We start from the raw sequence: 25,673 nt of genomic DNA, 5'->3' as shown, positions 1-25,673 counted from the left end.
TTTTCCAGCATATGCAGAACATTCATCAAGACAGACCATATGCTGGGCCATAAAACAAGTCTCGGTAAATTTCAAAGGACAAAAATCATATAGAGCATGTTCTCTGACCACAACAAAATTAGAAATCAATAACAAAATAATATCTGCAAAAATCCCCAATATTTGAAAATTAAGCAACACACTTCTACATAGAAACATGAGTCAGGGCTTCCCTGGTGGCGCAGTGGTTAAGAATCTGCCTGCCAATACAGGGAACACAGGTTCAAGCCCTGGTCTGGGAAGATTCCACATGCTGCAGAGCAACTAAGCCCGTGCGCCACAACTACTGGGCCTGTGCTCTAGAGCCCGCAAGCCACAACTACTGAGCCCACGTGCCACAACTATGGAAGCTCGCGCCTCTAGAGCCTGTGCTCCACAACAAGAGAAGCCACCGCAATGAGAAGCCTGCGCACCACAACAAAGAGTAGACCCGGCTCGCCACAACTAGAGAAAGCCCACGTGCAGCAATGAAGACCCAACACAGCCAAAAATAAATAAATTTAAAAAAAAGAAACATGAGTCAGAGAAGAAATCACAAGTAAAATATAAAAATATTCTGAACTAAATGATAATAAAAACCTATCAAACTTTATGAAACGCAGTACAGACCAATATTTATTGCTCAAATGTTAATATTGGAAAAGTCTAAAATCAATGATCTAAGCATTTACCCCAAGAGGTTAGAAAGAGCAAAGAAAACCCAAAGTAGAAAAGAGAAAATAACAAAAAGAGAATCAATGATCTATAAAAATGAGAATATTAACAAGTCAAAAGTTGGTTGTCTGAAAATACCAATAAAGTTGACAAATCCCTACCCAGACTGATCAGGGAAAAAGGAGAGAAACATAAAATTATAAATATGAGATTGAAAGAGGGGGCAATGGACATTATTACAGAGTCTGTAGAAATTAAAAGGAAATTAGGGGAATATTATGAATCCTTTTATGCCAAATAAGTTCAAGACCTTAGATGAAATGGATAAATTCCTTGAAAAACACAAATTATCAAAATTAACACAAGAAGAAATGAAAAATATGAATAATTCTGTACCTATTAAACTAATCAAATTATAGTTTAAAACCTTATCACAAGGAAAACTCCAGACCCAGATGGTCTCACTGGTGAATTTTATCAAACATTTTAAGAAAAAATACTGAACTCAGAAAAGAAAGGAAGAGGGAACAAACCAGTGTAGTCTTGATACCAAAACCATATCAGGACACTGCAAGAAAATTATAGACCCATATCCCTCATGAATATAGATGCATAAATCCTAAACAATATTCTAATAAATCAGATCTGGGACTTGCCTGGTGGCCCAGTGGTTAAGACTCTTAGCTCCCAACACAGGGGGCCTGGGTTCGATCCCTGGTCAGGGAACTAGATCCCGTGCGCCACAACTAAGACCCAGCACAGCCAAATAAAAATGGGAGGTTGGGAGGGAGGGAGGAAGGAAGGAAAATTCTAACTCGGTTTAAAAAATAAATAAATAAAATAAATCAGATGCAGTAGAACGTAAAAAGGTTAATACATCACGATCGAGGGAGGTTATCCCAGGACTGTAAGGTTGGTTCAACATTCAGAAAGATGTACTTTACCACATTAATAGAATAAAGAAAATCCACCTGATCCTCTAAATAGATACAGAAAAAGTATTTGATGAAATTCAGCAATCATCTATGATAAAATGACTCAGCAGACTACGTAGAGTAGGGGGCTTCTTCATCCTGACAAAGGATACCTTTAAAAGCCTACAACTAACACCATGCTTAATAAATGACTGAATGTCTTCCTCCACAGATCCAGAGTAAGACAGGGGATGTATGCTCTCCACACTTTTATTAAACACTGAAGGTCTCAGGCAGAGCAGTAAAGCCAGAAAAATAAAAAGCATACCGATTAGAAAGGAAGAAGTAAAACTGTCTTTATTTTACAAGGACAACATGACCTAGAAAATTCTAAGGCATCTACCAAATAAGTAGAACTAACAAGTGAGTTTAGCAAAGTTACAGGATATAATGTTAATAAAGAAAAACCAATTATATTTCTCCATATTAGCAACAAACAAGTCAAACAATGACACAAAATCTAGAAATTAAACAGAAATGAAAATGAGAAATTAAGCAACCCGATTTTTTTTTTTTTTTTGGCGGTACGCAGGCCTCTCACTGTTGTGGCCTCTCCCGTTGCGGAGCACAGGCTCCGGACGCGCAGGCTCAGCGGCCATGGCTCACGGGCCCAGCCGCTCCACGGCATGTGGGATCTTCCCTGACCGGGGCACGAACCCGTGTCCCCTGCATCGGCAGGCAGGCCGGCCCTCAACCACTGCGCCACCAGGGAAGCCCAAGCAACCCGATTTTAATACTTACTATAAAGCTAAAGAAATAAACAGATCAATGGAATGGACTAGAACAGGGGTGGCAGACTTTTTCTGTAAAGGTCCAGTTAGTAAATACTTTAGTCTTAGCAGGTGACCTATGGTTTCCATCCCTCATTCTTTTATTTACTTGTTTGTTAGTTTGTTTTTTAACCAATCGTTTAAAAACATAAAAACCATTCTTAGGCTGTGGGCCAGATCTGGCCCATGGGCTATAGTTTGCTGACTCCCCGACTAGAGTCCAGAAACAGACCCCTCCTTATCCAGTCAATTCCATTCCTAGTTATTTATCTAAGAGAACTGAAAATTTATATGTCCACACAAAGACTTATACAAGAAGCTTTATTCTTAACAGCTCCAAACCGGAAACTACCACAACGTCCATGAATAGGAGACTAGATAAGCAGATCATGGTATATTAATACAACAGAATACTAATTAGCAATAAAAAGAACTACTAAATTCAGGCAATAACATGGATGAATCTCAAAAACACACCGGGAGCAAAAGAAGCCTCACCAGAAACAAAAAAACCCACATTACCGAATTCCATTTCTATGAAGTTTGAGAACAGGTAAAACTCATCCATGGTGAAAGAAATCAGTAGTGACAGCAGACATGGGGGTGGAGAGAACAGGAAAAGGGAGGAATACAAAGAGACTTTCTGGGGTAATGAATATGCCCTGTATCTTAATAAGGGTACGGGTTACATGGGCATGAGTTTTGACAAATCAAACTGTAACACTTAAGATCTGTCTGTGCATTTCACTCTATGTAAATTATACCTTTAAAAATATTAATAATGAAAGTAAAACAATAAAATATTTTAAAAATTAATACATGTAGGTCTTTAACCCCAGATCCTAACTGTTGACCTTTAGTTAGAAAGTAACAAAGCTGATTGGTTTTTCTTACAAGTATACTCTTCAAAGTAGTCATCCTGGAGACTTATCCAAGTACTCAATGTTGCTATTACGCAAAACATTCATTCAATTTGTGCTACAGAAAATAATCAGTTACAAAGTTAACTGGAAAAAAAAGAAATATAACTCCAACTTTGACTTTAAAAAGAGATACATAATTAATAGATAAAAGACCGCTAGGGAAAACATCAAAAAGTTAACACCAATTATGAACTGGGTGATAAGATTATGGTTTCTTCTCTAAACTTTCAGTTTTTGTACAATCAACTATTTTTATTACTAGAAAATAATTCTCTGAAAACAGTAGAAAAGCAGTCTCATCACTTCAAATGTGATTATCTCAAATCCTTTATGTAAGAAAGCATAACTAACCAGCTAACTAACCAATCTTCTCTGAAAGTTTTACAGTAAACGCAGACACTGTGCTAAGAACTATACATACACCATCTCATTTAATTAGCACAATTCTATGAGGTAGATATTATTACTATCCCCTCTTAATCTATACAATTCTCAAAGGCAGATACTATTATTATCCTCATTTAAAAGACAAACAGGGCTTCCCTGGTGGCGCAGTGGTTGAGAGTCCGCCTGCTGATGCAGGGGACGCCGGTTCGTGCCCCGGTCCGGGAAGATCTCACATGCCGCGGAGCGGCTGGGCCTGTGGGCCATAGTTGCTGAGCCTGCGCGTCCGGAGCCTGTGCTCCGCAACGGGAGAGGCCACAACAGTGAGAGACCCGCATACCGCAAAAAAAAAAAAAAGACAAACAGCTAAGACCCAGAGTGATTATATTATTTTCCCACAGCTAATAATTAGTGGAGCCTGAACTTGAACTGAGGCAGCTTACTCCAGATCCCAACCTCTGCTCTTAAGCACTTGGCCGTACTGCATCTGGGGAAGGCAGTTTGAGCTGCTGAAGCTGCTGCTGCTGCTACTAACGATGATGATGATGACAACAACAATGACAGGAGCAGCAGCAGGTCAGTACAATCTGTGGGTAAAGCCATTAAATATACATATACAACCTCATTTAATTAAAAAAATTTAAAAATAAATTCATGGATAATTATCATGGGAAGTTCAGTACATCCTGAATCACATATTCTCCATTAAAGTCATGACACAATTATTGAGCCAGTACAAGACTGCTTAATATTTCTACCAAAAACCTGTGCCTACAGGAGCTATATAATTATCACACAGCACACTGTATTAATTCAAAGCTTTCAACCTTTTCATTCTATAAACTGACCATTTACTTCCATTGTGATCTTTTTCAAAAAGGCCAAATTAGGATTTACTTAATAAAAAACTTCCTTGTTTCCTTTGCATTATTTCAAGGATCAGATGACATTACATGAGAAAGAGAAAAGGATCAGACAAATGTACAGTATTATTTCTCTTGCTATTAAATGTTAGAAATTTCCAATTATCATTCCAAAATAGAGAAGGTGAGTCACTTATTCTGAACAGCCAATTTGGCCCTACTCCTGTCTTACTGACCATATGCAGCTAATCTATCCCTTCAGCATGCCAATTCTCGGAGTGTGGTCGCTGATCAGCACAACCATGGTCACCTGGGAGCTGGCAAGAATAGCAGATTCTCAGGCCCCACCCCAAACCTACTGAATCAGGAACTCTGGGGAGGCCCAGCACTCTGGGTTAACAAGCCTACAGTGCCCGTGCTGGACACCAAGTCTGAGAACGACCACTTTATCTTATCTGACCAAAATGTTGGTTGACTGGATCTAAAAATCAAAACCTTCACCCCAGAACTTCCCTGGTGGCGCAGTGGTTAAGAATCCGCCTGCCAATGCAGGAGACACGGGTTCGAGCCCTGGGCTGGGAAGATGCCACATGCCGTGGAGCAACTAAGCCCATGTGCCACAACTACTGAGCCTGTGCTCTAGAGCCCATGAGCCACAACTACTGAGCCCTCGTGCCACAACTACTGAAGCCCGCACGCCTAGAGCCCATGCTCCGCAACAAGAGAAGCCACCGCAACGAGAAGCCCATGCACCACAACAAAGAGTAGCCCCCGCTCGCCGCAACTAGAAAAAGCCCACACGCAGCAACGAAGACCCAACACAGCCATAAATAAATAAATAAATAAATTTATTTTTTTAAAAAAAACAACCACCCTTCACTCCTCAGGGAGAGCTCTACAGAAAGCTAGCTCCCCGTTTTCTGACCACTTTCTAAAAAAAAGAACAATATTCCAAAAATCTTATAAAAAAATAAGCCCTAATCTAACCCCCTGTGAAGAAGCCTTACCACACAAACTATTTTGGTCCCTTATTTCCAATACATTACTTATAAGAAAGGACTGAAAGGATTTCTAAGGCTGTAAAAGCATTTATCAACCTCAGAACTATAAAGAGTCTGGACCCCTTGCCCAGATACATCAAAATACCTTCCTCTTTCAACCAGTGTCTGGCTTCCCTCTGCCACCTTCTCTGTGCAGAGCAACAACTCTCAATACCCCTAGCCAGGAGAAGAACGTGAGTGTATGGCTTCCAATTCCCACTTAAATTTATCTTTATTTATTTTTTTTAGAGATTTATTATTTATTTATTTATTTAATTTCTTTTTGGCTGCGCTGGGTCTTAGTTGTGGCACATGGGATTTTTTTTTCTTTTTTTGCAGTACGCGGGCCTCTCACCGCTGTGTTCTCTCCCGTTGCGGAGCACAGGCTCTGGACGCACAGGCTCAGCGGCCGTGGCTCAGGGGCCTAGCTGCTCTGCGGCATGTGGGATCTTCCCGGACCGGGGCACGAACCCGTGTCCCCTGTATCAGCAGGCGGACTCTCAACCACTGCGCCACCAGGGAAGCCCCCTGCACATGGGATCTTCATTGAGGCATGCGGGATCTTTCATTGTGGTGCGCGGCTCCTCTCTAGTTGTGGCATGCAGGTTTTCTCTTCTCTAGTTGTGGCACGTGGGCTCCAATTGAGGCGCACGAGCTCAGTGGTTGTGGCATGTGGGCTTAGTTACCCTGCGGCATGTGGGATCTTAGTTCCTGACCAGGGATTGAACCCGAGTCCCCTGCACTGTAAGGCGGATTCTTTACCACTTGACCACCAGGGAAGTCCCCTTAAATTTATCTTTAAATATCTTTTTTGCTTTCCTCCTAAAAGACAAGTGTTTGGGTTATTTTCTGTAGAAAACTAGAGCATGCTACCGAAAAGATAACATATGAGGTTTCCTACTGTTGTAATGGAGGCACACAGAATGAAGGGAATAGAGGGAAGCTGAGTAACTTTCCACGATCACACAGCACAGCCAGGATCGGATCCCACGAAGTCTGGCTAAGGGTCTCTTAAATCACTAACCTGTGCAGCCTGTTCTTGGATCAGTTTTACAATCTATATTTTAATTAAAATTCTTTTTATCCAGGCTTTACAATTAATTAAGAGTTATACAAAAATTCTTACAATTTTGGACTTTCCTGTTGTTTGTGATTATTTCTACTTTCTCATTCCTAATTTTGTGTGACTCTTAAAGAAAACATTTAAAATAGAAAACATAAGCCATTTCAGCAACATGGCAATAATGTTAACATGGCATGATATGTTTTTTTTTTAATGAAATAATTTCTCCTCTCCATTCTGTGTGCCTCCATTTCTAATCTGTAACATGGGAATGGTACCCACACTTTATATTTTTTAATGAGTAGAAGTTAAACATTTTGAGGTTTTCTTAAGAATAAAAATATATTTAGACTTTTCTAAAAGAAAAATATATTGACTCAAGAGACCAATAGTCTAATGGAGTATTGTCAAAGATCTTAAGTCACCCTCGAGGAAAAAAGCTTCAAGCCCATACAGTTGTACAGATGGTTTCTCAATTCTTCAAGGAACAGATCATTCAAATTCGAAACTGTTCCAGAAAACAGATGTGAACAGCTTCCAAACTCTTTCCGACCAAATTAACACAACCCTGATATCAAAACCTGACAAAACACAAAAAAGAACTACAGATCAATCTCACTGTTGATTAGTGAGAAGCAAAAATTCTAAATGAATGCTAGCCAATAAAATTCAGCAAAACATTAACTTTCAATTTCACAATTACAGAGATGGTTCAGTTGGACAGTAGGAAACCTACTGAGATAATCTGTCACATAAATAAAACAAAGGAGAAAAAAAATCACAGGGTAACCACTATAGATGTCAAAAGGGAATTGATAAAATCCAGCATCCAATAAATGAGTAATAGATTACACCCCAATTTTAAAAGATTGAAAACCAAAGCTCACATTATACTTAATAAAAAAACACTACGTACATCTCTATTTAAGTCAGATACAAGACAGGGATTCCCAAGAGCATGAACACTGGTAGAAATACTGCCAAGAAGACAAAAGTATCAGTAATGCAAAAGATGACTGCCTACTAGGAAAACCCAAGAGAATCACCTGAAGAAGTACTAGAATAAACAAGAGAACTCCATAAAGTGGCCAGATTACCAAATTGACATGTATACATCAACATCTTTCCTATATTAAAACAACAGTCAATTGTAATGAAATAGAACAGCTCATCTCTAATAGCAATGATAAACCCATTAATATATCCAGAAACAAACGTAATAAAAAAGATGTATTACCTATATAAAGAAAACTATAGTATGCTTCTGAGCAACATAAGACTCCATAAAAAGACAAACCTTGTATGTACAGGATAAGATAACTTGGAAAGCCACAAAACTGTTAGAATGTCAAAATCCCCCTTAAACAGTTTATAAAATTCAATATAATCCCAATCAAGTCCCAAGACTTTTGTTTGATTTTTAGGAATCTGAAAAACAGTCCTAAAGTTTATCTGAAACAGAGGTTCTCAACCCTGGCTGCCATGAAAATCATCTGATGAACTATGAACTATATCAATGCTCATGCCATGCCCCAGAGATTCTAACTTAATTGGTCTGCAGTAGGGATGAGGCATCACATTAAAAAAAAAAAAACCCAGGTAATTCTGATGCGCAGACAGGGTTGAGAACCATACATCTAGAAGAGTATCTTATAAGGACAGCAAAGAAAATACTGGATTCTTGAAAAAGAGTGAAAGGCAACTGGCTCCATCATATGTTAAAATTCATTACACAGCTAGGATAATAAGTTTCTGGCACAGAATAAATAAAGATCTGTGAAACAAAAGAAAAAGTCCAGAAATAGACCTAAACTCTGTATATTTGAAAGTTGAATAAAATATACCAAAAATGATGTCACTGCAGTGGGGGGGGGGGAAGCTGGATTAGTAGTATCTAAATAAATGGTACTGGGATGACTATAATTTGGAAAAATGTATATAGCTAGATTTCTGTATCTCACTCAAGTCAAAATAAAGTCTGAGTTAAAGATCCAAGATATAGGGGCTTCCCTGGTGGCGCAGTGGTTGAGAGTCCGCCTGTCGATGCAGGGGACACGGGTTCGTGCCCCGGTCCGGGAAGATCCCACATGCCGCGGAGCAGCTAGGCCCGTGAGCCATGGCCGCTGAGCCTGCGCGTCCGGAGCCTGTGCTCTGCAACGGGAGAGGCCACAACACTGAGAGGCCCGCGTACCGCAAAGAAAAAAAAAAAAAAAAAAAGATCCAAGATATAACGGGAAAAAATACAGAATATTTCATAATTTTGGAACAGAAATGCATTTCCAAACATGACATAAAACCCAAAAGCCATAAAGAAAAAAAATGGATAAATCTGTTTCTATAAAAACTGAAAACATCCATTTGGTAAAAATTCAGAACTATCATATTGTAAACCTATGTGGCCATTCTCTTGGTAAAACAGACTTTAGCAAATAAAAAAGGGGGAGAAACTTTCACTCATTAAAAGACTTTAGCTTTTTTTAAAATTATAATATTTTCAGTCAAAAAATTGAACCATTTCATATTTTTAAATTATTATGCTTGATTTTGCTTCTCCCATCCTGCTTTATGCTTTCTGTTTCTATTTTTTTTTTGTCTTTAGACTTTAGCTTTTAATATACAAAGAATATAAAGAATACAAACCAACAAGAATTAATGGGAAACCGTGCAACAGAAAAGTTGACAGAGAATATAAGCAACAGCAAAATACAATGCCCATGAATTTATGAAAAGACATTCTGCCTAAGAGACAATCTGCCTAAGAGAATGGCAGATCAGTAAAAGAATCTCAGTGTTGGTGAGAATTTGGGGCACAGGGACTCATTCACTTTGGTGAGGGTGTAATTTGCATAATGTTTTTGGAGAGAACCTGGCAATATCTATGCTTATTAAAAATGTCAATATCCTTTAATCCAGAAATCTCACCCCCAAGAATTCATCCAGCTGTTACACTCAGCTGTACAAAGATATATATACAAGTCAAAAATTGTGAAAGTAGCATAACACTGGAAACAATCTAAATGTACAGATATTGGGGCACTAGTCCTATAAATTAAGATATAGCCAAATCAGGGACTTCCCTGGTGGTGCAGTGGTTAAGAATCCGCTTGCCAATGCAGGGATACAGGTTCGAGCCCTGGTCCGGGAAGATCCCACGTCACGGAGCAACTAAGCAAGCTGTGCACAACTACTGAGCCTGCGCTCTAGAGCCTGCGAGCTGCAACTACTGAGCCCGCACGCCTAGAGCCCGTGCTCTGCAACAAGAAGCCACCGCAATGAGAAGCCCGTGCACCGCAACGAAGAGTAGCCCCCGCTCACCACAACTAGAGGAAGCCCGTGCGCAGCAACGAAGACCCAATGCAGCCAAAAATAAATAAATAAATAAATTTATTAAAAAGAAAAAATATATATATAGCCAAATCAGGGACTACTACTGTACCATAGCTAGTAAGAAGGACTGAGAGCTCTATCTAACATGGAACAACTTCCAACTTACGTTGTTCAGGGGTGGAAAGGAGGTGTATGTCTACATTTATACATGGTGGGGGCTGGGGGTGGAGACAGAGAGAGAGATGTTATACCATACTACTCTTCATGTTTAGAAGAGATATCTACACACACACACACACACACACACACACACACACACACACGCATGCGCACACAAACACACCCCCTTTCTATACCTCTATATATACAGACCATCTCTGGCAGGATAGATAAGAAATAGTAGTTGGCTTTGGTGAGAGAATTTGGGAGAACCAAGGGTCAAAAATTAAGGGAGACTACCTTTTCAGTTCTTATCTTTAGTGCTATTTTTAAAAAATTTGGCTGTTAGTTGTTAAACCATGTGCATGATTACTTCTAAAAACAAAACGTTTAACAAAGTCTTTGACCCAGTAACCTCACTTTTCAGAATTTATCCCATGATGCGTGTGGATATGCCTACACAAGGATATATTCACTGCAGCAGTTTGTACTAATGAAAAGTCAGAAACAATCCAAATGTTCATCATCAGAGGAGTACATAAATTATGGTGCATCACAAAATGCAATACCTTGCTATCAGTAGAAAAAAAAGGAAAAATCTGCACACACTAGCATGGAAAGGCATCCAGGGTATATAGTTATGTAAAACAGCAAGGTGCTTATGTACCGGGTTGGCCAAAAGGTTTGTTCAGTTTTTTCCTTTTTTTCCCTGTAAGATGGCTCTAGGAGTGCTTAATTGTCTTTAACTTCATTTTTTTTTTTTTTTTTTTTTTGTGGTACGCGGGCCTCTCACTGTTGTGGCCTCTCCCATTGCGGAGCACAGGCTCCGGACGCGCAGGCTCAGCGGCCATGGCCCATGGGCCCAGCCGCTCCGCGGCATGTGGGATCCTCCCGGACCGGGGCACGAACCCGTGTCCCCTGCATCGGCAGACGGACTCTCAACCACTGCGCCACCAGGGAAGCCCGTCTTTAACTTCATTTGAAACAATTTTGTTAGATTGTATTGTAAAAGCTGTCATGTCAGCGTGCATTTAAAAAAAAACAACATTAAAATTGGTGAATTTTTGTGTAGCCATTTTAATACTGAGGATGAAAGGAAAAAAGCAAAATTTTTGGCATATTATGCTTTATTATTTCAAGAAAGGTAAAAGCGCAACTTAAACGCAAAAATAAGATTTGTGCAGTGTATGGAGAAGGGAAGGTGGTGTGACTTGATAGAATGTGTCAAACGTGTTTTGCAAAGTTTCATGTTGGAGATTTCTTACTGGATGATGCTCCAGAGTTAGGTAGACCAGTTGAAGGTGATAGCGATCAAATCGAGACTGAGAACAATCAACGTTATATACCACACGGGAGACAGCTGACACACTCAAAATATTCAAATCAAGTGCTGCAAATCATTTGCACCAGCTTGGTTATGTTAATCGTTTTGATGTTTGGGTTCCACATAAGTTAAGCAAAAAAACCCTTCTTGATCATATTTCTGCATGTGATTCTCTACTGAGACATAACAAAAACGTTTCATTTTTAGAACAAATTGTGGCGGGCAATGAAAAGTGGATACTGTACAATAATATGGAGCGGAAGAGATCACAGGGCAAGCGAAATGAACCACCACCAACCACACCAAAGACTGGTCTTCGTCCAGAGAAGGTGATGTTGTGTATATCTCCCTTGGGATTGGGAGTCCTCTATTATGAGCTCCTTCTGGAAAACGAAACGATTAATTCCAACAAGTGCTGCTCCCAATTAGACCAACTGAAAGCAGCAGTCAACAAAAAGTGTCCAGAATTAGTCAACAGAAAATGCATAATCTTCCATCGAGATACCACAAGACCACATGTTTCTTTGATGACCAGGCAAAAACTATTACAGCTTGGCCGGGAAGTTCTGATTCATCTGCTGTATTCACCAGACATTGCACCTTTGGATTTCCATTTATTTCGGTCTTTACAAAATTCTCTTAATGGAAAAAATTTCAATTCCCTGGAAGGCTGTAAAAGGCACCTGGAACAGTTCTTTGCTCAAAAAAAAGTTTTTGAAGATGGAATTATGAAGTTGCCTGAAAAATGGCAGAAGGTAGTCGAACAAAACGGTGAATACGTTGTTCAATAAAGTTCTTGGTGAAAATGAAAAACGTGCCTTTTATTTTTACTTTAAAACCGAAGGAACTTTTTGGCCAACCCAATAGTTTGGTTCCATTTCATACTAAAAAAGAATCTGTGTTAATATATCTGTATAGATAGAAGTGGTTATCTGTAAGGAGAGAGGGGCTGCTCTTTTTTACTATTTAAATTATTTTATAGGAAATCTGCATTTCCTTTGTAACAATAATTTTGAAAACAAAATTACCTTTTTAAAAAAGTTTCTTTTCCCCTGAGTGCATTTTAAAATCTTATTCCGCTTAAAATGAACTTGTCTCTTACTCCTACTATTTGTCCACCACTATTAGTTCTTTTGTCCCAACCAAAGGCCATGACAACCTTTCAAAAATGCCAGTTCCCACTCCTCCTTTGCCATCAGCCTCTTTAGGTACCTACAGGGGACAGAGATGGCTGCCCCCAAAGCACTAATGTGGCTCACTTTCCACATAGTGAGCACTAGCTAAGTGTCGTTTGAAAGAAAGGTCACTCTGTACAAAGGAATGAAAAGTTGGCAGAGGAACATGGAGTGAAGCAGACATTATCAGCAAAGCCCAGACTATAGGAAACCCCCAGAGCAAAAAAATAAACAAGCAAAACAACTAGATTCTCCTATAAATACATTGTAAGACTCCTAGAGGTTAATAAATTCTTAAGAGCCATATCAACTGAATAAAATATAGGTTATTCAGAGCTGGGGGGAAAAAGTCTGTAATAACAAATCATGACATATGCAACCATTGGAAATTTGAATATTTAGTGGACATTGATGACATGAGGAAATCATTTATTTACATGTGAGAGTGGCACTGTGCTCAGGTATGCCAAGTCTAACTTCTAGGAATATATATATATTCTATCAATGGCTCTCCAAGTGTGGTCGAGGGACTCAGTCCCTTTCAGGGGTCAAAACTATTTTCATATAAACTAAGACATTATTTGCCTTTTTTGCTCTCATTCCCTTACAAGAACACAGAGGAGTTTTCCAGAGGCTCTGTGACATGTGATATCACTATACTTACCGGCTAATGGAATGTGTGCTTGTGTTTTAAAATTCTGTTTTAGTATCTAATGTGGCTAATATGGACAGATATATCCACGTTTTAAAGAAGTCTCCTTGGGACCCTCAATAATTTTTAAGATTACTCAGGAGTCCTATGTCTACTTTTGCATGTGACTTAAATTCTCCAAAATAGTTTTTTGTAACTGGGCAGTGTGGACAAGAGTGATGAGTGAATTAGGAAGGAACAAACATCAATCTATCCATGAACCCTAAGCCCACAGAAATCTTTTCTTAACCCAACTCCAAAAGGCACATTCACACACAGATCCCTCTGCAAATGCCAGGGACAACTAAAAATTAAGTTCATATTCCCCCTTAATAACACTTCAAAAGAGATAAATGCAATTTTAACGTTTGGCATTACTTCACCTTTACTTAAGTGAAAAAAAATTCCTCTTCTTACCTAAGCCAGTCACAGGGCTCACAGCTGTCACCTAATGCTCGCATCAACCTTGTGGGGAAACTGTGCTCTACTATGATTTCTCCCTTTCCCTCATTTGGGACTAATCAAATCCAAAGAACAGCCCAAACTGTTTTACTGTTCTGGAATCTGCTGTACCAAATACTGCCTGAAACAGGTGCACTGGTGGCTGTAGCTGAGAAGACTTTTCTCAGTGCATCTCGGTGTTTGGCGCTCCAGTGGGATCAGCCCGCACTCTTTCCCTTGTCAGCTCTCGCTTTCCCAGTGGTCTCCTATCTACCCTAGCATCTGCCTTCCCTGTTCTCCACATTCAGTTCCTACACTACACACCAGTTGCAAGGCCCTTCCCTGGAGCAGAGCTCTCAACCCTGCACAGGCGTCACACCATCTGGAGTCGGTAGCTTTGCACTTCTAACAAGCTCCCAGGTGATACTGATGCTGCTGGTTCAGGGACCCCACTTTGAAAACCTGAGTTTCTTCTGGGACCCGAGGCCCCATGCTGCCCCCTGGCTCTGCCATGTTATCTCTTCCCGGTTAACCACGGCAGGTAGCTGACCAGCTTGGAACCTAGCTTCTTTGTTGGTAAAACGGAGACTGTGACAAAAGACACTTCACCAGTTGGTTGTAAAAAGGGAAGGGCATGAAGAGTAACAACTTGCTCAGCTGCGTGAAGTGAAGGTAAAGAGCCTTTACTGGATTCACTGATGCAACAAAAAGCTGATTCCCAGCAGAAGCTGCCTCTTTCAACCATGTGGTTCTATTTCCACACATTCTCCTCAGGGGCTGAAAACTGGTTATCAGTCCAAACTCATTCCCTAAGTTTCAACTGTCTGATGTGCAAGCTAGCCTATTGCTGGCTTCTTCAACAATTTCCAATTTAAAGGCATGGGGCAGGGATCTGTATCCTGGAAAGAAGGGCATTAAATACCAAATCTGTCTCTTCCATGGGGAGGGGCAGGAGGAAAGCCTAAAGGAGGACAGGAATGTGCCCCTGGTTAGTAGAAAGAATTCAAAGCACCGAAGCTCACTTACCTTGCTCATGCCTCCAGCTTGCGCTGTGTTCAGTCCTGCATGACCGGCCATTTGCGGTGAAACTTGAGTTAACGTCTCAGCCAGCACGCTGCTCGCGGCCCCCTGCATGGCCGGAGTAGCGTATGGCATTCCAGCTCCCCTTCCTCTGCCAGCAGCCCCAAGAGATCCATTCATGACTTGCGCCTGCCCTTGCTGGGCCGGGTTCATTAAACTATGGCCAGAGTTACTATTGAGGAGGCCTGGGTGGGTCTGGTTAAAATTAGCATTCATGCAGATCCCAGGTCCCGTCTGTGACGTGGCAGGGCTGCTGGTCACCAGCCCCACTTGCTTTTGTGCTTGAGGATTCAGTGCTTGGGAAGCAGGGGGAGTGGGCCCAGAGGTGCTGGCTGCCTGTTTGGGCAGGCTGGGGGCTGTAGAATCTCCCTGGTTCAGAGGGCTCTTGCCCATGGCACCCAGACTGGCCATGTTCGCACTGTTCGGCTGCCCCTGGGACTGGCCTCCGAGGCCTTGTTGCACGGGGCTGCTGGCGCTCACATTTCCTATTCCTGGGTTGATACTAGAGCTGCTGCCTCCTCGCAGAAGCTCTGACAGTTGTTTATGTTTGGAAGCAGCATCTGGAACAAGGTTCCCACTGTTTAAAAGGCCTAATTCTCCTCCATTGGGGATCAGCTCATCGGGAAGATCATTTTCCAAGTCAAACAATGATCCAAAATCTAGAAATTAAACAGAAACGGAAATGAGAAACTAAGCAACCGTAAGAGCTCTCCAACTGTCATATGTTACTGTGATCTTAACCTAAAGGGACGTTTAACATGGAACACTAGCACGTCTTAACAGTAACGTCAAAATGATCCGAAAGTTCATTTGGGAAAATAAAACAGGAAGAATATTTTTCAAATTCTGAAGGAGGGAAAGTTAAACAGAGATATGAGGAAGGCTATCTAAAATGATAGATTTTATCATACATTCTAAAACAGTAATTAAATAGTGGAGTATATGGCAAATGCAGATATACAAATTAAAGGAAAACAATGGAAATTTAACTAGTTCACTGAATTATGATGTTAAAATGCTTTATAAGAACGTATGTGTGTAAAATAGTAATTGGGCATCAGGTTAGACAAATAGTAATTTGAGGAAATTAAAGCCTAGTCTTAAGTGATTACATATTTAAAAGGTAAATTATCAAAAAACCCCAACCTTAACAGAAAATGAGATTTCTCAAAGTGCTGAAGCTACAGGAAATGAAAATAAAGACATATATAGAAACTAAAAATAATTGAAAGTAAAAGAAAATAGGAGCTTAAAAAATACTTGAATTATACAGAAAGGGTTAAGGGTCAATTTTACACAAAGATTCTAAGCACACTGAATCCCAAGAATAAATGCACAAGGGACATAAGCAGGTAAGTATCACAAAGGAAGATAAAAAACAGTAAACAAAATAGACCATCCTTCCTAGTAATCAAGCATGAAAATGAAAGCAACTCCTTTTTTCCAGTCCCTCTCAAAGTAACACTTCTCTGATGTGGCCTATATACGTCATCTCTAGTTCCTCACTGACCACACACTGTCCAACCCACAACAACCTGGCTATACATGCAAGTACAAAGGACAAGATATGTACAGATACATTCATCATAGAATTACCTGTAACATCAAAACAAATGCAAACAATACCCAGAGGTAGTTTAACTTCGTGGTTATTACAACTCTAGACCCATACTGCCACCATTTGAATGCCAGCTCTGCTTCTTGCTCCCCACTTACTAGCTGTGTGACCTTGGTTAAGTTAGAGTTTCTGTGCCTCAGTTTCCCTATCTAGAAACTGGGAATGATAATGGCTACTACACCTCATAGGGCTGTTGTGAGGACTAAATGAATTAATAAATGTAAAGCACTTAAACAGTGCCTGTGGATGCTAAGTGTTCAGAAAGTATTAGCTATTATTATTACTGTTATCCAATAACAGAGGTTTGATAAATTGCTGTATAATACTGTAAAACACTATACATCTATTAAAATAATTATGAAGACTATACAAATACAGGAAAATGTATGTTAGGTAAAAACATGCAAATGGAAATTGTACGCAAAATAGCACACAGAGTAAGATTAGAACTAAAGTACGTGCATGTAGGCAGTAGCTGGAAAGTAATATGCCAAAAATAGAGTCGTAATGGTAAAATGGTGAGGTGATGTGTCCATGTGGCTTTTAAAAAAAATTTTAAAAGCCACTCCCCCTCCCACCACCCACTTTAAGAAAACTGAAAATCTTTTTCTCCATGGCACAAACCCTTCTGACTGCTTCCCCCAACAACCTCCTCGGCTGGCTGGCCGGGATGTTCCTTTTAGGAAGGGCAACACCTTCTCAGGCAAGGAGCAAGAACCACCACAATCACCTCCCCTTCCAGGTGACACAATCCCAGCTAAGGGAACTGAAGGCAAGTCAGCCAAGACAGTTCTGGAAAAGGTTTTCCTTCCTAATGGTAAGGGATGCTCAGAAAAAGATCTCTCTTTTCCTCACCGGATTTCGTCATGGGACTGTGGCAACCCTCTTCAACCAGGAGAGGAGACACTGTTCAAACACTAAGGATGGCTGCAGAAAAAATACAAGCACCTGGGTTCATGAAGCCATCTCTAGGCTAAATTATCCAACTCTGGAAGCCTCCCCATCTTCAGACTTCTCGTCATGAGAGAAAATACATTTCCTATCATTTAAGCCATTCTAGCTGGAGTTTAAGGTAACTTGCAGCTGAAGGCATCTTATCTCCATCATGTCTGTGAAGTTCAAACTCCTTCACACGGCACATCAGTAGGTGGCCCCTGCCCACTTTCCAGCCCTTCTTTGCCAGGCACCTCCTGATGCACCTCCTACCTTGCTGGCACAATACCGTGAGCCAGCACGTGTATTAGCAATCTTTCTTCTGGGTGTGCTCTCTCTCAGTCTAGAACACCCCACGTCCAGCCCTCCCTCAGACTGAACAGTGACTATGAAGACTTTCTGTAGGTTGCCCCTGTAGAACTGACCAGTTCCTTTTCAGCCTCCTGAGTTCTCTGTACATACATGCCTCATAAACCACCTCGAACACATACCCATTTCTTCCTGCCTGACTGTAAGGGACTAGATACTCCTTGCAAGTGGATATATACATACTCTGTTTTGTAGAACCTGTGAGAGTAGCTGCAGACACCATGAGCCCTTCCTCTCAAGTACTTTACTGTGTGCCTCCTAAGAACACCCTTTACACAGCACAGTACATTTATAAAATTCAGGAAATTTAACATTGATACAACACTTAATATACTCATTGCCCTTACTCAAATCTGGCCAGTTGTTTCCCAAAATGCCCTTTATCACACTTATTTTTCCTGATCCAAAATCTGATTCTGGATCCCAGCGCACTTAGTTGTCATGTCTTTGTCTTCTCCTTTATTCTAGAAAGGTTCCTCACACTTTGTCTTTCATAATTCTGAGATTTCTGAGGAGGGTAGGTCAGTTGTTTTGTAGAATGCCCCTGAATTTGGGGTTGCTTCCTCACGATTACAGGACACTTAACTATGAAGAGACAACAGGACTCGACTCCTGGATACAGCAGACACCTCTGAGAGAACCACTGACCGGGGCACGCTGCTAGCGACAACCCAGCTCCTGTGTTTCCAGGTGGCTTTGTGGGTTCCATTCCACAGCTTTTATGCTATTGTATTGCTCTGAACCTGGAGATTCCCTAAGGTCTCCAGACACAAAGACCACATGAAATAAAGTAAGAACAAATGAAAACAACACTCCAACATAACTAACATTTCTGTTTGTTGCCTTCCAGGTTCTGTCCACACGTACACACATTTTTACTCAGTAATCTCATAAAAAAAAGAAAAAGAAATCAGTGACCTCCCTGGTGGCGCAGTGGTTAAGAATCCGCCTGCCAATGCAGAGGACGTGCGCTCGGGCCCTGGTCTGGGAAGATCCCACGTGCCATGGAGCAACATGAGCCTGTGCATCACAACTACTGAGCCTGCACTCTAGAGCCCACGTGCCACAACTACTGAAGCCCGTGTGCCTAGAGTCTGTGCTCTGCAACAAGAAAAGCCACCACGAGAAGCCCGCACACCACAACGAAGAGTAGTCCCCGCTCACTGCAACTAGAGAAAAGCCCATGCGCAGCAACAAAGACCCAACGCAGCCAAAAATAAATTAATTAAAAAAAAAGAAATCAATGTATGTGTGTGTTTAATGTAATGTTTCTTAATCTATGAACGTGAAAATGAAACTCATTTAAACTAGAAAATGGAAGCCGTTATGATAGAGATCATGTTTCCTCCCTATCTGCCGGGGAGGAAATTAGGTGTCAAGCACTATAAACCAGAAGGGACTGGGCTACTAATATTGCACACGTAAAGCTTGGAACAATCTGCTGACGCTCCCCTGACTGATTCTTCCAAGAGTGCCAAAGCACTTTTCCTAGGAGAGGGCAGACAGGCCAGGCCAAGAGCAGGTAAACGCAGAAGAACATGGTCTCTAGTCCAGTGTAGGAATTGGAATCGGAAATGGAAATGCAAAAACAACACTCGCAAGTGGAACACAGGAGTTCAAATCCTGTCTGAATCAATTAGCCCTGTGTCTTTGGTCAAACTGCTTAATCTCTGTGCCTTAATTCCCTCAACTGTAAAACAGGGACAATGGTACCCAGGGCTACACGACGAAAGCAGGAAAGGAGTGCTCTGTGCCACAGATACTGGTTATTTTCTTCTATCCTGCACAAAAACTTTCTTACCTGCAAAAATTCACCCAGCGTGCTGCCATTCTCAAATTGACTGATTTTCTTTAATGGTTTAGTCTTGTTCTAGTCCAAATGCACATGCACCTTTTACGGCTGTAGCAGGCATTATGTCTGCTTGTGCTCACTGTTGGTTTTGGTTTTTATTGGTCTGCCACAATTTGTCCACCTTAACCACTCTTTCTCATCCTGCTTCAGTCCAAGCACATCTCACAGCTGTTTGGGCTCAGAAAGGGTTGACAAATTCTACTATGTCCTCACCTGTGCAGTCCAAACACGTATGAACCTGTCTACAACCACATATATGACGTATGGCTTTTTTAACAGACAAAGGGGTTGTGTAGGGCTTGAGGAAGGCACATCCATACCCACACCATCACCCTTTTCTCACCATTACTTTCTCCTGTTCTCTAGTTCAAAACAAAACACTGATAAAAGAGAGCGAAGCAGGAAAGCCAGGCTGTTGCAACATAACACAGCTGTGCTTTCTACACACCAAGTGTCCCAACACACAGGTTGGGTAATACCAATCTGAATCATCGGAAGTTCCTAAAATTCAAGATAGAGCACCACCACTTCCAATCCCAGGCAAATTCCTTTCTTTCCACCAAGTCACCAGGGGACGGGCCAAGGAGAGAGCAAAGCTGAGGCTGAACGAGATTCAAGGACACCCCACTTTCCAGGGGTTCACCCTTAGCAGAAGACGAGCTCTGCCACACAGCGAACGGCAGACAGCCTGTCACACTGCCACCGCTGGGAACAGGAATTCTCTCTCTTCGGGGGCTTCCTGGCTGCATCCAGGAACTCGAGATAGAACATACACATTTGGGGGAGTCACCCTCCAGTCACCAGCTCCCTGAGGAACCACAAATGACTCTTCTTGGCTTGAAGGCACTTGGGGGGGGCGGGGTTGAACCTCTTCCCTCCCCTGGTCTCTGTCACGTCTCACAGAGGCCTGCCCGAGAGCCCCTTTCAATTAAGTTGACCTGAGAAAAGAAGCTACGAGCTCCCCAGCCTCTATCACACTGAGGCAAGGATGGGGTGCCCACAGCAGCAGCTTAGGAAGGAGAAAGTCAACCAAACTTGGCCCGCCTCAGGAACTGAAAGTCTTCATCACGCGCGACCACGAGGGGCCTTTCCCTCCTAGACCACACACAGAGACCTTGGTCCAGGGGACGGTCACACCAAACACTGACAGACATGCTGCAAGACCCATTCTTATGCATCACGATCAGAAGTCAGCATTTCACCTTAAACAAGGAATGAACTGCTATCAAGTAGGCTGAAAAACACTTTTCATTTTACAAAATCAAATACCAGGCAAGTGACTGACTCAATCTGTCCAGCCAATAACATCCGAAAACAGTTTTGTTTGAAAGACTTTTTTCAAATGCAACAGCTAAACAAACCATCTAGAAAACACATCTTCCCTCAGGTTTTCTACATTCTCCTCTTTCTGTCATAATACCTTATTTTCTCTTTCGAATTGCATTTGGAGCCCCAAATTCTCTGTATTGGCAGAACTGATTTTTCTCTCAAAATGTGTACAAACCAGTTTATCACCCCTCGTATTAGCCAGAAGTATGAACCTTTCCACACTCTACAGACATAATGAATGAGTCTTAAAATCATATGATCAACTTCTTGTTACAACTCATGAGGCTGTAAGTACCTGGAAAGCAGGGATCCTGTCTACCCAGCGCCTGTCATACAATGCTTAGCATATAGAAGGCCCTCAACAAACATCTGCATGCTGAATGAGAGAATGAATTACAGAGAAGAGTGCCAGTTACAGATGATACACAATATCAATTTTAACAAGTTACTTGTCTAGCCAAAGGTATCAAGTAGTAATCTTAGCATCTATTACTAGTTTCCTAAAATAGAAACAAAGAACAAAATTCAACAATGAATTTTCTTGAAATGTTACATTGTTCTACTCATCCTTCTCTTTACACCTCTTTCCTGCTGCCCCTCTATCTTCCAGAAAACCAGCCAAGTCTATTTCACTCTCTGGCTACACCTCAGCATCAATGACCCTCTATCCTATGGTTGATGCAAGGATTAAATGGCATGATGGAGAACGAGAGATGGTAGTGTTAGAAATAAACTACGTAAGAGTTTAGATGCTGTTTTGTATTCATGCTTCTCTACTTCTGAGCATGAAACTCCCCTCCCACAGAGATCTTCTCTTCCCCACTCACACCTATTTCTATCTGCAGTCCTTATTCCCTGTGAAAAACGTCTGCTTTCTTTAAAGTTTTTTCAGAATTTCTCTACATTTTCTTTGGCATTACTTGTACTATAACCATGACTACTTAAATGCTTCTCTTAGATCTTTCAAAAGCTGAGCACTTTTACTTATCAACCCTGGAAAATTTTACAAGAAGAATTTTTAATTCCTGAGTCAAAACTGGATACAAAAAAACTTGACCCCAAAAGGGTAATGCATCCTGAAAAAGCTCACATCTAAAGATGAGGAATCCATAGAATGGTAGAGATTTTCACAGGGTTATAAGTCTTAGATGACCTGGAGACCATTCTAGGTCTCTTCAGTGCATTTATTAATATATTACTAATTAGATACTGACAACACAGGAAGAACAGTCTGGGGTAGTGAGAAAAGTACCCTGCCAGAGCTTAATTCAGGTCGATCTCTGTCACTCACTCCTCCCTCCTATGTGTGCTTCCTCAGATCTAAACTGGAAATGAAAACAGTACCTGCTTCTAGGATCACTGATGCAGGAATTAAATCACACAATGTGTATACAGCACTTAGCCTGTCATGCAGTAAGGGCTCAGTAAGTATTAGTCATTATTATCACTATCACTGTCCCATCTTCCAAAGTTGCTATGAGGACTGAATGATACACACACATCAAGGACTGGCACCCTATGCCTGGTACAGGGTTCGTGCCAACAATCATCTTTTCTGTAAGGTAAAGCCCTAATAATCTGATGATTCTACTAGAATTAAAGCTTACTTTGCTTTGAAAATCTTGGAGATTATGCAAATAAATAATGGAACAACTCTCCAACAATGGAGAATTAAATTTTTTTAAAGGAAAAGGAAAAGAAAAAAAAAAGGCCTGTTTTATTGGCATTTATACCATTACAAATAAACTTTATCTAGGCATTTAATCAAGTTCCTAAAAGACATCTTTTATTTTTTTTTACAACAATTATTAGGAAATAATTAACAGCAAATTCTTTCTAAAACCTTCTGTGATTAAGGCTTCTTTTATGCAGATACATAAATTAGTACAGAATGGGGTTTTACTTTATTTTGAACAGTGATTTTACACTGAACAAAAAAATATGCCCTTCCTCAAGATCACTATCTGCTTAAGAGTCAAAGTGGGGTTGGCTGGGCAACCCACCTCCTCCCAGGCCTTCCTCAGTGGGAGCAAGTCCCGGCTCTCAGGCCTTCGTTCTGTGCACCACGGCGGACTAGGCTCACTTGAAACTTGAATAAAAGGATTTTAAGACAGCCCTGAGTGGAAGTTCTCTGTCACACTGGATCCTAAATCAGGAGAGTCCTGGAATTGCAGCCAGCCTCCTATCCTCACCTGACTCACTTAGAGGTTCCCAGGAGATGCCATTCTCAGACAGCTAGGACAATTTAAAGTTTCCTAAGTGGTTTGTGTGCTGCCTCCCTCAGCCTTGAAGGGAGGAGACAAGCTTTCCTGGGACAAAAGTGGGAAAGAAGGTACTGTCACAGCAGCAACCACCACTAAACCAACCATAAACCACCCAGCAGCCCCGAAACGCAACCAGGTGGTTTGGAGTAGAAAGGGGCTCACTGTTCTCCATCATCATGGCTGAGAAGGGCACTGGGACCCAGGGGAGGCACTGCCTAGCCACCCTGCAACCCAATTAAAAGTCCTAGAGGAGGAGGAATGTGGGGGCTGAGCTAGGATTCAACCTCTGCACCCTAACCCCAGGTGCTGGGCCACCTTAGACTACCTGGCCACAGTGTAAGTACAGGCAAGCAGACAGCCAGAGACCAGGTCCCCTGGCCCAAATTCTGGGAGCTGTAGCTGGCAGGCAGCAACACCAAGTCAGGAAGAAGGGGAAAGACCTTCTTCTGGACACAGAGGTGTCAGTGTACAACATATGGAAGTGTGTGGGCTATCAGAGAGCCCACAACAGAAAATGAATGCATGAAGTCCAGAAAGTACACCAACATCCAGACAATGGAATATTATTCAGCACTAAAAAGAAATGAGTATCAGGCCATGAAAAGACATGGAGGAACCTGAAATACACGTTACTAAGTGAAAGAAGGCAATCTGAAAAGACTAAATACTACATGATTTCAATTATATGACATTCTGGTAAAGGCAAAACTATGGAGACAGTAAAAATAATCAACGATTGCCAGGAGTCTGCTTTTTTTGGGGGGGGATCAGGGAGCTGGGGGAGAAATAGGAGGAATACAGGGGATTTTTAGGGCAGTGAAAATACACTGTGTGGTATTATATGATGGATAAATGCCATTGTACATTTGTCCAAACACACAGAATGTAACAAACCAACAGTGAACCCTAAGGTAAACTATGCACTCGGGATAACTGCACTCGGGATAATTACGATGCATCAATGTAGGTTTATCAACCGTGTCAAATGTACCACTCTGGTGGGGGATGCTGATAATGGGGAGGCTGTGCATGTGTGGGGACAAGGAGTATAGATGGGAAATCTCTGTACCTTCCCTTCAGTTTTGCTGTGAACCTGAAAGTGCTCTAAGAAAATTAAGTCTTAAAGGAAAAATAAAAAAAGTATGCCATTAGATTACAGATAAATCACAAGCAACTGAGAGGTACAAAATGACAGAGAATCACAAGCTGAAGAATAACTTGAGTATTTATCAACTATATTAATAACTAACATACAAAATATCCAGTGATGTCTATGCTGGGTTTAAGTGTGCTGCTTTTAAAGCTTTAAGGATCCACCAACACACAAGCTCTTGGAGGACAGTTTGATGATATGATCAAAATTACAAATGCATATTCCTTTTAATCATTAATTCCATTTTTAGGAATCTGTTCTATAGATATACACATAACTGTGCAGAGCTATTCATTAAAGCACTGTTTGTGAGGCGTCAAGACTGGAAACAGATTAAATCAATCACGGCACATCTCACATAACAAAACTAGCAACTACAGGGCTTCCCTGGCGGCGCAGTGGTTGAGAGTCCGCCTGCCGGTGCAGGGGACATGGGTTCGGGCCCTGGTCTGGGAGGATCCCACATGCCGCGGAGCGGCTAGGCCCGTGGGCCACAAATGCTGAGCCTGCGCGTCTGGAGCCTGTGCTCCACAACGGGAGAGGCCACAACAGTGAGAGGCCCACTTGCCGCAACTGGAGAAAGCCCTCGCACAGAAACGAAGACCCAACACAGCCATAAATCAATCAATCAATCAATAAATACTCCCAATTTCTGACATTAAAAAAAAACAAAAAACTAGCAACCACAAAAAGAGATAATAAGGAAGCTCTCCATGTGCTGCTGTGTACAGGTATGTAACCACGTGGACAGTATGCTGCCTCCAGTAAGAAGAAGGCAGGAAGGGGGCAAGGGAGCTAAGAATAGGCTGTCTGCTTGAAGAGATAAACCATGGAGGAGAGCACAGGGAAGGAGGGGGGCTCTCACTCTACAGCTTTGTGTCCTCTGATTGTTGAACCATGTGAGTGAACTTCCTGTTTAAGTAATTAAAGAAATTGATTTTTAAAAGGCAGCCCCTGGGGTGTCCAGGCCCAGGTGATTAGCTTCAGCCCAGGTGATGATACCTGGAATGTTTCCAGATGCTCCTGGTTCCAGTTGGAGTGTTTAACGTTTGAGGATGAAATCTGAAATGGGTTCAATACTAGTTTAAAATATTTTTAGTATTCAATAAGCTTAAAAGGCAGGAAAATAAAAAGCACTTTAAAGAAGGATTTTTCAAAAATACTACTTTTTTCCTAAAGAAATGTGACAATCTACATATCATATTTTGTACCCAACGCAGTAGTAAGGTACACGTTGCTCACGTCAGG

At 41.4% G+C, this 25,673-nt stretch overlaps 1 protein-coding gene across 1 annotated transcript in view; it reads right to left on the bottom strand.

The window, feature by feature from the left end:
* Positions 1 to 25,673, bottom strand: part of CREBBP (CREB binding lysine acetyltransferase) — a 135,043-nt gene that overhangs the window by 95,433 nt on the left and 13,937 nt on the right. Inside the window, exon 2 of the mRNA XM_081257023.1 lies at positions 14,854 to 15,566. Within this exon, the coding sequence (XP_081113149.1) occupies positions 14,854 to 15,566 (713 nt within the window). The remainder of the gene's footprint in view (positions 1 to 14,853; positions 15,567 to 25,673) is intronic.

The sequence above is a fragment of the Mesoplodon bidens genome, assembly GCF_964165515.1.
Source record: "Mesoplodon bidens genome assembly, chromosome: 15".
In the NCBI taxonomy this organism is placed as follows: Eukaryota; Metazoa; Chordata; class Mammalia; order Artiodactyla; family Ziphiidae; genus Mesoplodon; species Mesoplodon bidens.
Note: the sequence above shows the minus strand (reverse complement) of the source record. Positions and strands in the feature narration are given on the sequence as shown.